The sequence below is a fragment of the Pygocentrus nattereri genome, chromosome 10, assembly GCF_015220715.1.
Source record: "Pygocentrus nattereri isolate fPygNat1 chromosome 10, fPygNat1.pri, whole genome shotgun sequence".
Taxonomy (NCBI): Eukaryota; Metazoa; Chordata; class Actinopteri; order Characiformes; family Serrasalmidae; genus Pygocentrus; species Pygocentrus nattereri.
This window is the reverse complement of record NC_051220.1, coordinates 34,051,521-34,067,103: the sequence shown is the minus strand read 5'-3', so window position 1 is coordinate 34,067,103 and position 15,583 is coordinate 34,051,521. Positions and strand designations below refer to the sequence as shown.

At 39.8% G+C, this 15,583-nt stretch overlaps 1 protein-coding gene across 1 annotated transcript in view; it reads right to left on the bottom strand.

The window, feature by feature from the left end:
* Positions 1 to 14,301, bottom strand: part of alk (ALK receptor tyrosine kinase) — a 481,130-nt gene extending 466,829 nt beyond the window's left edge. Inside the window, exon 1 of the mRNA XM_017690776.2 lies at positions 14,018 to 14,301. Coding sequence (XP_017546265.2) covers positions 14,018 to 14,252 — 235 coding nt within the window. The 5' untranslated portion in view covers positions 14,253 to 14,301. The remainder of the gene's footprint in view (positions 1 to 14,017) is intronic.
* Between the last annotated feature and the right edge of the window lie 1,282 nt (positions 14,302 to 15,583).

Sequence of the window (15,583 nt, the reverse complement as noted above, 5' to 3'; positions counted from 1 at the left end):
AGCCAGAATGATAAGCGCATCACCCCATTTCTCCACCCTGCTTACAGATATCCTCCTCTTTCCTGCTTAAAACCCCTAACCCCCCTTTCCCCCCACTCACCCAAACCACTGGCCAAGCTGAGGGAGGGTGCTAGGTTATGCGTTTGCAGGGAAAGAGCTGGCACAGAGATTAGTGTAAAAACCATGCCCCCTGATCCAGCCAGCACCTCTGCTTTCATGCTGCATCATATCCTTTTAAGGGTGTTTTCTACTTGGGTCGGAGGCTACTCTCCCAACAATCCTCTTACAGAACATCCTGGAGTCAGTTCCTCATCATAAGCCTAAAATGAGGAGAGGGAAAGTTGGGATTACGTCTTCCTTCTGCCATTGTGGGTATATTATGAAGATGAATGGATGCAACCCTCAGCAATATGGGCATTTTTAATTGTTGCTTCACGGATGATTCTCAAAGCTCCAACCTTGAGACTTTCTTTAATGAGGTGCTTATTCCTTGTCAGAGCAGTCCGTATGAGGCTTGTTCTCACCTTGACTGTCAGCTGGACTTTGTATGGATACATTTCAGTGATTATTAGTCACAACCCCTCCCCCCATCCACACACTCAAGAGTAGCAGACGCTGTAGGCATACTCAACAGCTGCTAGAAACACATGCTTGTCAAAACAATGATAAACACTACCCTAAAAATTGCCAGTAAGCTGAACTGAAATTAACATCAATTGGGAACCTTTTGGCTCTGTTAGTGATTTACATTGCTCAAGTCAAGTCAAATGCCAAGAAGAACGTTGTCATTCAAAACATATGCAAGTTTACAGTGGAACGAAACAACGTTCCCCAAGGCCAACTTCAGCCACGTCACTATTTAGCATGAGAAAGTCATGTTTCAGCCAGTATTTGATTTCTAATACATAATTCCAAATACATAATATGCTGCATGATATAGTGAAGAGGGAGTATATAAATCATGAATAAGAAAGGTCCAAGGACTGAACCTTGTGGGACCCCTTGAGTACCAGCAGAGGTGGAGGAAGTATAGCCAGAGAGGATAATGAACTGCAGTTATGTAAAAAGTAAACCAATCCAGGGCAGAACTGTCATTGCCCAGGTCTTGCAGCCTTGACAACAGGACTGAATGGCTCATTCCAGAACTCTTGACAGGAACCTAACATTAGTTAATTTGCTGGAACTAGGCTAGGCTTTTTAAGTAAAGGAGTAACTGTGGCAGTTTTATAGATGGCCAAAAAGCTGCAATTGATTAACAAAAGTTGTGAGATTAGGAACCAAAGATAGATAAACTTTAGTTAAGGCTGTAGGAAGGGGATCGAGGGAGCAGCTGGTGGTTTTAGGAGTAGTAATGATATCAGCAATAAAAGAAGAATCAATAGTATTAAGAACAGAAAGACAGGAGGTTAAGAAGTTGCAGTTTTAAGGATGGATATTCAGAGAGGAAAAAGGAGTGTTTTTTAGTGATAAAAGCCACCAAAAACCTGTCAGTTCTAGAGGTGCACACTTGTGAATCAACATTCATTGGTATTACTTGTTCATTGTGGACACAATGAGTAACAGACACAGCTTTGATCAGACCATTCTCATGGTGCTCCATAAGTTAGGTGTGGCAGCCTGAGCACAAATCTTCAAAATGATGCTGAAAAGCTTGTAAAGGTGAAATGTAATTACAAAATACAGCACCACTTTTACAGTTTAGGTAGTTTTTTGGCCCTCATCTCCAAATGCTACTAAAGGCATTTGTCCAAATTTACTTTTCATTTGTTTCAGTTATGTGATCATTTTCTGGAAGCAGCCGTATTACTGACCATCTTCTGATATTTCTCAAAAAGACAGCAATGGTGAATAATTAAAAGACAGTGAGTTTCTCTTGTTCTGTTAAAGATTGTCAACAAACTAAACTACTAAACTTGGCCAAACTACTTACGTTACACATGCCTACCATTGTAAATTGATAATTATGATATGTACGATAATACAGATATACAGTACTGTGCAGACATTTTGGGCATCTATATATACTGTTAAAAAGCATTTATATGGGCAACAAATGGTTTTACATGTAAAACTACTATATATCATTAGAACAGATCTAAATAAAATGATAAAAAAAACAAGGATTTCTTACTTTCTTACTTACTTTTTACTTATATCTTGTGACCTAGTTTTGAAGAGTTTGGTTTGATGTCTCCTCAATGTACCATGTACCACACTTGATTTAACTTAATGATGTATTGATTAGCCATGCCAGGTGTTGGATGACAACCACAAGTGATACAGGCCATCCTCATGGAGAGGTTTAGAAATGGTTACATGAACAATTTTTACATATGTAAAATCATTATATTATTATATTAAAGCAAGGTGTATTTATTCTAATATTAATTTTTCTCTAAGCAAATAAAGGTTTACTGAAATAAATTGCTTTTCTAAGCTCAAGAGCTTTTTGCACAGTGCTGTATATGTGTATATTTAGAGCAATATTTATTACCATGAACTGGTGAAAGTCTGAAGACCATGGAAATTGAGCTACTAGTCCCTTCTGTTTCATCACTGATGAATAATATGGGGACAGAACTGTATATGTGGGCAGTGAATGGGAGAGAACATATCCATAAACACATAAAAAGGTGGCATTACCTTAGTTTGCTAATGTTGGGGACATTAGCCAGTGAACTGTGCAGACTTGTCACTGCTCTATGCACTTTAATTGTATTAATCAGTATGATTTTTTTGACAGTTTTAAAATTAACGTTGGTGATATACTACATATCAAATACTGAAGTAAGTAAAGCCTCATATCGATTAGCTCAGGTAAACAGCAACACTTAGTTTTTGTATTTCTGCTGGTCATTATGAATTAAACCATGACATCCTATTTGTTGTTTTGGGTCTGTGTTCCTCTGTGTAATGCATATAAACTGAAATGAGGTTGAAGTACATAATATTGACTTTAATCTGAAGGTACGTCAGATACCTTCAGATTAAAGCAATCACAGTCCTTTTATGCATCATACTGTATATAAAAAAATGAAAGCTCCCATTGTGAGCTTTCATCATCAGAAAGACATCAGTCAATACATTCACTGCAATCATGACTCACCAGAATGAAACCTAACATGACCACGACAGAGAAGGAGACTGACCACAGCCATGACTTAATGACTCACCTTAGAGGCAAAGATGAGTAGATGTTTTACGTCTGTAACTAACCTGTTTCTGTAAAAAACTCTTAAACTGCACATTAATATCTCACATATTCTGTCACTCCTACAGTTTCACGTTTTCACCACCTGTTGCTTATTCCCTCTTTCTCTGCTTTTACTTTCTCTCTCTCTCTCTCTGTAATCTCTCTCTCTCTCTCTTGCTAATATCGCTTTCTTTCTCTCTCTTTCTCTCTCTCTAAATATACATACTTTTTCTCTTCTTTCTCCCTTTATCTTTGTCTCTTTCTCTCTGCCTCACTTTCTTCTTCAACTTTCTCTCTCTCTCTCTGTCTGCATCACTTTATTTCTCATCCTTTTCTCTCTTTGTCTTTGTCTCTCTCAGTGTCTTCGCATCTTTCTCTTTCTCCCTCTCTTTGACTCTCTCTCTCTCTCTCTCTCTCTCTCTCTAAATATACATATCTTTTCTCTTCTTTCCCATTATCTTTGTCTCTTTCTCTCTCTCTGCCTCACTTTCTTCCTCAACTTTCTCTCTCACTCTCTCTCTCTCTCTCTCTCTCTCTCTCTCTCTCTCTCTCTGTGTGTGAGCTGACTCACAGAATGTTAATTTAAATATTCACTCTGCTTCTCTTGTGCACAGGAAGTGTGGCACATTCATTTGGAAAATCAGTTAACAGTTAATCTTGCATAAAGAGATCGGTGGCTGGAATTTTTTTCAACACTTAATACTTACTCATACAATTATATGAGCGCCAGGCCTGAAACTGGGCCAAGCTTGAGCCAATTTTGCAGATCCTATAATCTATCCTCTTATTGTTCTGTACAGTCCAGAGCGCCATCAATTACCGATTGCTGTGTTGCTGTAAAGTGGAGGCTCGTTTCTGTTATACCTGAAACCGTGCCCTCTGGCACACAAAACACAGCTATCAGACCTTCCAAAATGCATTACGGACAGCTGCGTATGCTTAACATAGGCATATGGAGTGTTTAATGGTACCAAGTAATTGTCCGGTCCGTATGTAAAAACATGGTATTTCTCAGTAGGGTCATTTTATGGCGAGTGATACTTGATAGCACTCTGCATTCCAATGAGTAAAGTGCTGATACCTACTTCTATCACAACAGGAGCACATAAAAGCTTAGAGATCACCTTCCTACATCACACAATCATAGCATTTCCCCCCTCTTTGTGTATCTCTCTCTACATATCTAGCTTTAAGCTGCACATTGCTGTTCTGCGTGATATGCACAAAGCAATTCATCAAATATACCCAACATAAATAGCCAATGCATTGGGGACGCAGGTATAAAGCCAGAGCGCAATACTGAAGTCACCTTGAATTATCTGAACAAAAAACTGTCCCTCACCACCAATGAAAACTATCAAAAAATGAATATTCCCATCTTGCATCAATTAAGGTGATGAAACGCTTATAACCTTGACGCTAATATCAAGTAGGCAATTCATCTTCCTCTAATTCAGTTTCTTTACAAATGGTAATTAGAGCTCCACTGGGTGTGATAGTGACGTCTCCCTGGTCTTCTGCTCATCGATACACAGGCAGATGGCTTGTTAATAAGTCTTTCCTAACAATTTGCAATAAATTAATGAAACATGTACATACATAAATAGAACAAATATATATAGCAATTGGTTTCCCACAGCTTTCTGTTCAAGAGAAAAGATGGCACTAAAGAACAGTGAATGGTCAATGGTTAGAGTGGTCTCCAAAAGCCTGAAACCATAAGATTCTTTATGGTTTATAAGATTCTTTCAAAATGTGTTCAACTTGAAGCCACTACAAATGAGAATAAAACTGGAACTGTGTAGAGGTGCAAGTCAACAGACTTTGAAAACAGTGAGTAAATTTATGTATTCATGTTTTGCAATTGAAAACCATGGCAGTGAGGTTCAATATATTAATCACATCTCTCAGCAGATTTCCCACAGCTGAATCTGTATAATGGAGCGCAATTTATTAAAACATCCCTTTAAAAAAGCTTGGATGGTTCTGCAAATTGCCAATGGCTTTCATTTGCTCACTTTTGCAGAATGGAGATGATGTTTGGTTCAAACTGGTGCTGAAATGAATGGTATGTACAGCGTCCTCTCACTGAATCCAGGCTCATGTTTCATTATTTGAATTACTTACTTAAAGCAGATTCTTCAAAATCATTTGCAATTACTCATTCCACCCATCTACCAATGTATCCACCTATCCATCTTATCCACCCACCTATTTATCTATCTATCTTTCCACCCACCTTTTCATCCATCCACCTATTCATCCATCTGTCTATCCACCTACCCGCCCATCCACCCATCCATCCATTTGCTTGTTTGTTTGTTACCTATGAAGAATCAGAGAAAATTACACACCACAGATCTGCCCTAATAGCAGTAACTATAGCTAAGAAATGGGATGGTGTGTAAGGGGATAAGCTGAATTGTGCTGTGTATAGTCATTTATATCTATAAGTGATAAGTAAGTGATGCTTTTTTGATCCCACAACTGAGGAAATTCTATACATTAGAGTAGCAGAGATGCTATGGTCTGTTTTCGTTCCCCATGCTTTGATATCCCACTATTCTCAAGCTTCGCATTTGGCCATCAAAAAAGCCCATTTGTAGACAGCCCTTGAGAGTGCAGTCATGCATATTAGCATTGTGGATAGCTAGTGATAGGTTCAAAGAGCAGCTCATTAAGATGCATTGATTTTTATCAGTCTGTTTCAGTTTCAAAGCTAAGCATTATGGCCCCATAAAGATAGATGCCTCTGAATGAACTGTGTCTCTTATATGTGCTCAGAACTTCCTTGGGGATGTTGGGAGTTTGGTAAATTGCTGAAATTGCTGTAAATATGTTAAAGTGAATTTGTTTAGCCTCAGCTCATTGGGTGTCAGTCAGCAATGTAGATTTGCAGCTATGCAAAATGTCAGCAGTCAGAAAGCCAGAAAGGGTTGCTTTGTTAGACTCTCCTTAAGCAGACAGTGAAATGTTTACACCTCTGCGCAAAGACGTGCTGTTCATGTATTACTTACTGGAAGACAAATTTAAACGCACATTTGTGCAGCATTTTATTTGTAACTCAAAGCCATTTTATGAAGAGATAAATAAGACAGAGCTAAAAAGGGCTACCAGAAAGGACAAGACAGAATGCAAATACTGTTCAAGAGGAAAGAGAGGAAAAAAGAATAACAAAATGGAGAAGAATGGGAACATTGAATGGCCAGGCTTTATGGCAAGTGGGGCAGTGTTTAGGGTTAACTGTGAAGAATTGAGGTGATATTGGAAGAGAAAGTTTTGACAGATTATTCCAGAGTGAAAAAGTTGAGGATGTTTAGTTTATATAAAGATTCATTCTCAAAAGAGATGTGTAAAGAAAACAGCTCTCAGGGCTGGTTTATTTGATGTTAATTGAGCTTAAACTTGGACAAATGTGCCAATGATGATACATATGTGAATAGTTCCTTTTAATGTAAATTTAGCTGTAAAAACCAGCCTGTTCATCTATATGTCCAGTTAAGGTCAATAAATACCAATAAGGGATCAAACGTACACCAAATAATTGATGATATTAAATATGGTAGACATACCTTGAACCAGTGTTGGGGAATTTACACAAAAACTGTAAATCATTGCAAATTACATCTATTGAACAATAATGGGATTACTTTCATCATTACTTCACGGAAAAAGTCATTTTACAGTCCATTACTTTCCTTCTGTGTTACTCTATAAACCTACAAAAAAACTATAGCAACTGGAAAGTACAAGAGGAAAATCAGTTGTCTTTTCAGACTTTATTCAGAAAGAAAGAGAAATGCCTACAGGTATCCCCCTCTGAGTAAGACCGTTAAGCTCTATTACAATGGTGAACAGCAAATGCTGAAAAGTGAGAAACTAGCCAGTAGAAACAGTTCAAAAACAGCTTTCTTGAAATAAAATGTTTAAAAGAGTAATATTTAAGATGACACAACCTGTCAAACTCCACACAGTCCCTCCTCCTCCCTCTTCACTTCTCTCCCTCTTTACCAGTCTGGAAGAAATGTTGCGAGTTCAGCATCAGCCTCTTGAGGTACAAAGTCATACTATGAGACAGGACAGGCCAAGCTAGCTGATTACCATGTTAACTTCAGTTGATATCTCTGTGACAGTGCACATAGATGTCTTTGGCCTAACATCAAAACTGTTCTTTTGTCACATTCTGTTGACAATTTTAATTAATTTTGGAATGTTTTAAACTAAATATCTTACATAGTGTGCTGCTCTAAGATAAAATGTAAAGCTAGAGAGCTGTTTATGAATAAAAACTAAATCTAGTCTGTTTATGTGAGGTCGACATTCTATTTCGTTCTCCATCAATTTTATAGTAGCAGCATTAGATACTTTGAAAGGTTTTTCATGGTGCATCCTGTGCTCATGCTGCACTACTCATATTGATAATCAAAGTCAGCCTGTCACAGGTAACACACACACACTCAAACTACATACAAGGACAGGCATAGATAATCTATATAGAGGAAATATATGCATTACATTAAAAATGCTGTTCTGTTACACACTTTTTAGTAATGCAAGTAGCATAACTTTTATTGAATCAGCAACTGTAATGTAATCACAGACAAGTAAACTGTAACACATTACACTACTACAGGAAAAAGTAACACTGCTTTTAATGTATTATTCAGAGGTTTGATAAATCATTATTTAATAATGTTCACATGATACTGTGGTCATATGTACTGAATATTCTAATGTAAACTGAATACATTTCAAAGAAACTCCAATTAACTCCATTATTGTTGCACTCTTATGGCAGGACGTTGAATCATTAATAAGAATCTTGTTTGCCAATTTACTTATTTTTTATTTTTATTACATCTTCTGAGGTATCACAAACATCTCAGACAAACATCTCAGACCAAGAACTGCTGATTTTTGCATGTGCGTTCAGAAGGGAGGCAATTTCATCAGATTTGGATCACATAACATGTTGATTTCCTCTCAGAGTTCAGAGTGGGGTCCTGGACTGTAGTCTGACATCTTAACTCAATCGATCATGGAAATACGTGAATAATGAAACTATGTGTCATTTGGCTCATTATTGATTTCTGCTTTAGTGTTTGATTGATACAAGCGCTAAATGTCAAGACTCAATTGATTGCCACAAACCTCTCACTTACTAGGGCAACTGTGTCACTTGAGGATACCTGGCTATTCTTGATCTGAGTCAAGCGTTAACATCACAATCACAAAGGAACAAACATTACAAACCCTGGTAAGTAGAGACAACATCCAAACTAAACTACATTTCTGTATAGGATTTTTTACCTAAGGCAATGACTAGCTGAGGACACCAAGGTCTGGACCGATTTAGTTTAAGATTTCACAACTGATCTGAGAACAGCTGTGGTTTGCCTATTAGACTTAGCTGCCCTTTGTGTTATATCTGAGATCTGTATCTAATGCAGTGCTATGCAATGCTGCAGTAACTTTGACTTCTTGTTATGATGCACGGGTATGCAAAACACACCCTGCGTTGATAGATACATCAAAGCTATTAACGAATTGTGAATGTTCTTGTGAAAATATATGAAAAAAGTGTTTATGAGGGCCTTTAATGTGTTATGCTTAAAAAATAAAATAAAATGAAACAGCTGCAATAACTGGTCAGTCTAGGCTCCATAGTTTGCTTAAAATAATGAACAAATAAACTGACAAAGGTTAAAAAAAATAGTATTATGTGAAGTAGGTCATGTTTCCAGAGAATGGACCTCAACAAACTTTAAAAAGCCTCAACGTCTTTAATAAAAACAGGTGTTGCTATGAATTTACCAGTCAATTTCACACTAGCACCAACCAACCAGCCCTTATTCAAACAAGAACAGATATTGTTTTAACCCTAAGCCTAACACTGACCCCTAATACAGCAAATCTCCTTGAAGGGAAATTCTACTGATTGTTGTATGCAAAATGTATGCATAATTAAATCATTGAGATGTAAAGAAAGTCATATAGAGTGGTTTAAGTGGAATGATCTTCATAATCATTTCATGTAAAAGCTTCCTGTGATTTAACTTTTAGGGATGTTAAATGCTTTACACCTCTGGTTCCAATCTCTATGACTGTAAACAGTTCTGACTTAGTACATTTTTAGAATGGAGCATTTCACAATAAACCCCCCTGAATGCTTTACATCTTAACCATTGCCATATGGAGAAATTTTGAGAAATCAGAACTCTTAAGCTACATGTTTTTGAATAGCATGTGTTTTTGCTTGTTCAATTTGTATGGCACATCAGAAATTCTTCCCTACTGCTATGAGGCCAGGTTTATAACCAACAGAATGATTGTGTGAAAACAACAGACAATCTCAAATACGTCTCAGCCAATCTTCTCAAATATGATTCAAACTACAAGGATACATCTTGTCCTTTGGTGGTTTCTTGTATCTCTTTTTGTTTTAAAAAGGTAATCTTATAATTATCGTTGTTGTCTCTATAGATCCCAACGTCAAGGAAAAAACTCCCAATTATTTTCATAGAGAAATGATTTCTTCTCTAAGCTTCACACACACAGAGATAATAGGCTTATGTTTTCCAAACAAATCCTAGAGCACATGTCCTAAGCCACACTTGATGCTTGGTGCACAAAAGTCAAGGCGGCCTCGGCAGCACTAGCCAAGGCACGTTTGGCAGAGAGAGAAACTGCAAAGCTTTCAGCCAAAGAATAGTAGAGAGGATTCGAATAAGACTGGCATTTTTGAGATCCTTATGCAACTCCACAAAGCAGCAGTCACATTCATGAAGAGTAAGGAGAGGTTAAAGTATGCCGCTGCTGGGATACAAAGTTAGACTGCGAGCCCAGAAGAGAAAGAGATAAACTGTGCCAACCAAGCATGTTATTGATTCTCTTTTATTCAGTGAAGGAGAGATCTGTGTTCAAGAGAGGCCTATCCGTTGGGGGCCAACTCCAAGCCCACTCACGCGTCAACTGTTGCTGTCAGATCCAAAAATTTAAACTCTTCGCTATTTCAGTTTTACAGCCAAATGCCTGTGTCTTATGTGCTTTTTATAGAACTCCAGCAGTATGCCCATTCCACGTGGAATAGAATCTGCATTTTCCTCAGTTTATACCTAACAACAAACGTAAGTTTGTTCCTAGAGATGTCATTCTGTCTATTATTTGTTAGGAACTGTTTTTTCTAGCATGCCTTCCTGTTGTGGATTGTGCTTCATAAAGGTTGCCTGAGGAAAAAGGAAGAGTCAATAGTAGACTAGTGTGCAAGTAAGTGAAAATTGAAATTTAGTTGTAACAAATCATGGACAGCACCAGGAGGGTAAGTTTAATCTCATAAACACTTTACTCTCAGGTCTGATAAATGTTCGAATCCCCCTGTAATGGCATGTCGGCACACTTGTGGACTTCAGATGTTTAAGACCATCAAACTATCTTTAATCTCAAACCACTCACCCTGACTGAAAGAGACATTCTGCCCATTTTTAAAAAGATTCAGAATAATTTTAGTGCTAAAATGGAAACAGTCAGTCATCCAGAGTGGTTTCAGAGTTGAAACGGGTCATTGCAGAGAAATGGGTCATTGCAGAGAAACTTACCGACTTATCAGTCTTTTCAATGAGGGTGATAGGAACCAAGGGTCGCAATGTCTACCTCGCAAAGATAGCCACTTAATTTCCTATGCAAAATCATGAGTCCTCTGAGATTTATATGACATATTTATAATGATAAAATAGTTGTGAATCCAAAAAACATGTTTTCTCCAGGGACTACTTTGCCTTACAGCAAATTGCATGTATCTCTCCACCATGCAAGTATTTTGAAAAATAGTTTTAGACCAACATTTTTTTTCAGAACTACTGTAAAACAATGTCTCAATCATCAGGTGGCATATTCATAACCATTTCGTGTAAGGATGTTTTAAAGGCAGTTAAAAGGCATCTATGCATCATCAGTGCTGGATAAAATGCTGGAGGTACTGAAATGTTGTTCTTAATGGGGCAGTCATGGTCTGGAGGCTAGGGAACCAGCCTTGTGACCGAAAGGTGGCCGGTTCAATCCCCAGAGCCAACAGTACCTGACTGAGGTGCCCCTTGAGCAAGACACCTAACCCCCAACTGCTCCCTGGGTGCTGCAGATAGGGCTGCCCACTGTCCCTAGTGTGTGTGTGTGTGTGTGTGTGTGTACACACTAGTGTGTATGTGGTGTTTCACTTTACAGATGCGTTAAATGTGGAGGTGAAAATTTCCCCATTGTGGTACTAATAGGGGTCTCTTGATAAGTTGTTTACAGTGTAGCGTCTCTTTATTTAATATCTTATTAAAGAGTCTTAAGAAAACAGTGAACAATGTCATAACAATATCTCTGTTACGTAACAGAGTGTAACATATTTAGTTGAAGCTTTGCTTGTACACTGATAAGTACAATTTTAAAAATAAACTTGGCCAAAGGGTTCTAAAAGTTTAAAGAACCTCCATGGTAACACTTTACTTGAACCTAACATAATGTTTGCAGAAGCATACCATAAACGTTTCATGCAAGATGTCATATACTGTTGTCATGGCATGTTTTGTCTTCACAGAGCAATGATGTTTGCCATGACACAAGCTTTTTTTTTTTTGTCACAAGCTAATCTTTGCTGTGTACTGTTAGCTGTAATAGCAACAAATGTTCTGACATCTGTCTTGACAGTTAACAGTATATTACTGGATATAATCTGTCATGACAAGTCATTGGAGTTTAGGACATCTTCCGTGATGTTTATGGCATATATATTTTAAGTTATGTGAATGTTATGCTGGGTTTGAGTAAAATGTTAATCTCCACACAATGTTTCTATATATGAAGTTTTTGTTTTCTTACAATATGAAAAAGAAAAGGTGAATGCATGTAAATAGTCCATACGTCTATTATATTAAACACTACCACTGTTAATTTACAGAAAAAGAATGTAAATTCACAGACATTAGCATTTATTTTGATAACTGCTGCTGTAATTATTATGGTAAAATATTGAATGTCTGAATAACTACTTGAACTACTTGGTTTTCTCTGGCGCACTTGCTGGTGGGATTTTGTACCCTTTTTTCTTACGGATATCTTTACAGTTTAGAATCATACATCTAAGCCAAATACCATTTGGGAGCCTTTATTTTTAAGAGGGTAGATGCACTGCAACCATGATGCTTTGCACATTCCTGTAAACAGGCCAGACCATCAATCAGAGATTCCCCAGTACCGGCTGACCTGTGAGAATGATAGAGCCTGCATGACAATGCTGTTTAGGTTCAGAGGGCCATCTTGCTTAAGAGATACAGCGTTCATTCTGTCAGTCCATTTGCTCTCCATTCAAGAGGCATTTGCCAAGGAAGGTTACTTGTGATTTGATAGATGATTGCATAGCAAATGGCTGAACCACAGGGAGAAATATAAATGGCACTGAACAGCCAGAGGCCACAGCACATAGCTCCCCAACCGAAAATAATGAAGTTGCTCTGTGTGAAGACTGAAGGACTTTTTGAACCAAACCCATAAACAGGCCTTCTGTACAACTAGGTGCACCACAAAAGCATAGAAACAAAGCAGATGTTTGACGGGTATGTGGATTTTAGCAAGAAGCCATAATGTTAGTTTCTAAGACTAAATAAGCAAGCAATGATCCAACATCACATCAAAAAAAAACAAAAAAACAATGCAAATAAACCGACAAACGCTTTTGCAAACCCCTGTAGTACATGTCATTTCAGTGCTCATTTTTAGGTTAGAAGTACTTCCAACAAAGAGACTGGGTAATTACGCTGATTTGACTGTGCAGAACAAGCAGAACTTCACTCCTGAGTACTGAACACACTGTTTAAAGCTAATAAGGTGAGAATTAAACAGAGGGAGCTCTGGTCCAGATTGACATAGCCAGAAACCACAAAGAAAGTCCGCCCCAGGATTTGCTTAAAGAAATAATAATTAATTTCACAGCTTCTGTCCACACCTGCCCAGGTGATCTGAATTACACACACTGACTCGCCTCTCCACAGTTAAATGTTACAGAGCAGCACTTTAAAGGCCAAATGCTGGCTCAGCCCATAGACAGATAGATGCAGCCGCTGTGTAAAAATGATGACTAAATGAATCAGCATTTAATGCCTTTCTCATAGCATTTCTCGTGTCAGATCAGCTGGCTGAAAGCAAAGCAAAACCACAAGCAGCAAAATCTCTCTTCTACTGCATCATTTCAACAGCATCCTCTCACTGCAATTCACTGCCTATACAAGACTGTCTTTACTTTCAAAATGTCATCTCTCAAACATCCCAGGAAAGAAGACAATGAAGAGGCACACTGCAAATTCAAAACAGCCGGCTATTGGACAAACCCACATACAAACAAGCAAACAAACAAACAAACAATCAAACAAAAAAGTTAAATAGATAAACGAGGAGTCGATAATTAAGAAAGCAAATGAGCAAATAAATAAATACATAAATAAAGTGAGTAATTAAACAAACAAATTAATAAGCAAACAAAAAGGAGATGGATAGATAGATAGATAGATAGATAGATAGATAGATAGATAGATAGATAGATAGACACTATGTAAACAAACAGCATGTAAATAAAGACATGAATGAGTGACTAAAACTTAAATATCCAACCTAGTAAGCCAAAAATGAAATAGACTACTAAGCAAGTGAATAAGCAACAAATAAATACTAAACTCTTGTTTGCAAACAACCTAAACTTCATTCACATATGCCAACTGTGTTAATATATCTTAATAAAAAATAAAAAAAAATAATAATAATCATAATAAAGTTTCCTCCAGACGCTCTTACCGCTCTCCATGTGCAGCGTCAGCCTCGCGTCCGAGGCTCTGATGGCGGCGGAGTAAAGCTCCTCTCTGCCCGGAACCTGCGCTTTCCGCTCGGGCAGCAGCCGCACGCGCAACCGCCCGCCCTCGGCCCCGAGCCACCACTCCATCACGCGGGTCAGGTCCATGTAGAGGAAAGTAGCGGAGGTCGCGCGCAGCCCCCCGCAGCCCTGCCGCACCATGTCCTCCCCCACCTCCATCACCACCTGGTTGGACTTACGGCTCGCTTTGCTGAGGCCCACGTGGAGCACTTCGGGACCCCTCTTGTCCTCGGGCCCCACCCCCTCCCCCTTCGCCCCTACCTCCCCCTCCATCAGGCTCGCCACGGTCCTCTGCAGCGGCGCGCAGCGCATCCTGAGTCCCGCGCGCACGGCGAAGCGCTCCTCGCTCAGCGGCCGCTTGGAGAACAGCGCCATGTAGTGCCGCAGCAGCGACGGCACGGCGAAGTCCACCGACAGACTCTTCCGCTTCAGGCGCGAGCTCAGCGTCTGGCTCGGGTCCCTCTTGATGTTGCCGAAGCTGTCCTGGCCCTCCTGCGCGAGCACACACGCGACGGAGCACGAGAGCAGCACCCAAAGCATCTTGGCCATCTTTCCCGGGGCTCGAGAACAACCCCCCCCCCCACGAAAACCGAAGAAGACGCACCTGCTGCTGAATGACGCTGCCTCTCTCTCTCTCCCTCGCTCTCCCTCTTTCTCTCCGTCCTCATGCACGCGCTCTCGTCGCCAAACTGCCCCGCGCGCGCATCGCAAAGCTCTCCCCGTGACTGAAAAGTGTCCCCTCGCTCTTCTTTATCGCGCAGCGCAAACGGTAGAAAACTGGTCCCGCGGTGGGAGACGCTGCTGCTGCCGCCGCTGCTCGGTATGCCGCGCTGCTCTCCTCCTCGCGCGCTGCTCAAAGCCTCCTTGTATGCGCGTGCGGAAAAAAAGGAAAACACACACTCACGCATACACACACTCACACACACACACTCGCGCGCGCGCAAACACACACGCAGTCACACGCTGGAGAGGGGATGCAAGCAAGTCCTCCTCTCTCTCTCTCTCTCTCTCTCTCCCTCTCTCTCTCTTTGTCTCTCCACCGGTTGCTCGGGGTAAAGCAGAAAGCGTCTTTAGATACAGATCCTGATGAAGAGATGAAGATGCGGAGCACGCTGAAGGTGCAGTGCGCCGGACGCTCGGAGCGCAGAGCTCAACTTCGCTGTGTTTCGCTTTTTCAGCGGCAAAAACGCGCAGCTGCGCTTGGTTCCTGCTGCTCTCCGCTCGAGCCCGCTTTGTCCGGACCGGGTTTAGTTACTGAGCGCCACCAAACGCTGAACTGTAAGAAGAAGAAGAAGGGAAAAAAAAGACTTTTTTGACGTCATCGCATCCGGTTCGGTCTCAAGCCGAGTGCGTGTGTCTCTGTGATGCTGAGAGGAGAGTGACCCAAAGAGGACGGAAACGTACACTCACTCACTCATTCGCTCACTCACTCACTCATTCATTTAATGTTTTCAGTGATGCTCAGATGTTAAAATCAGATTTTTTCCCTA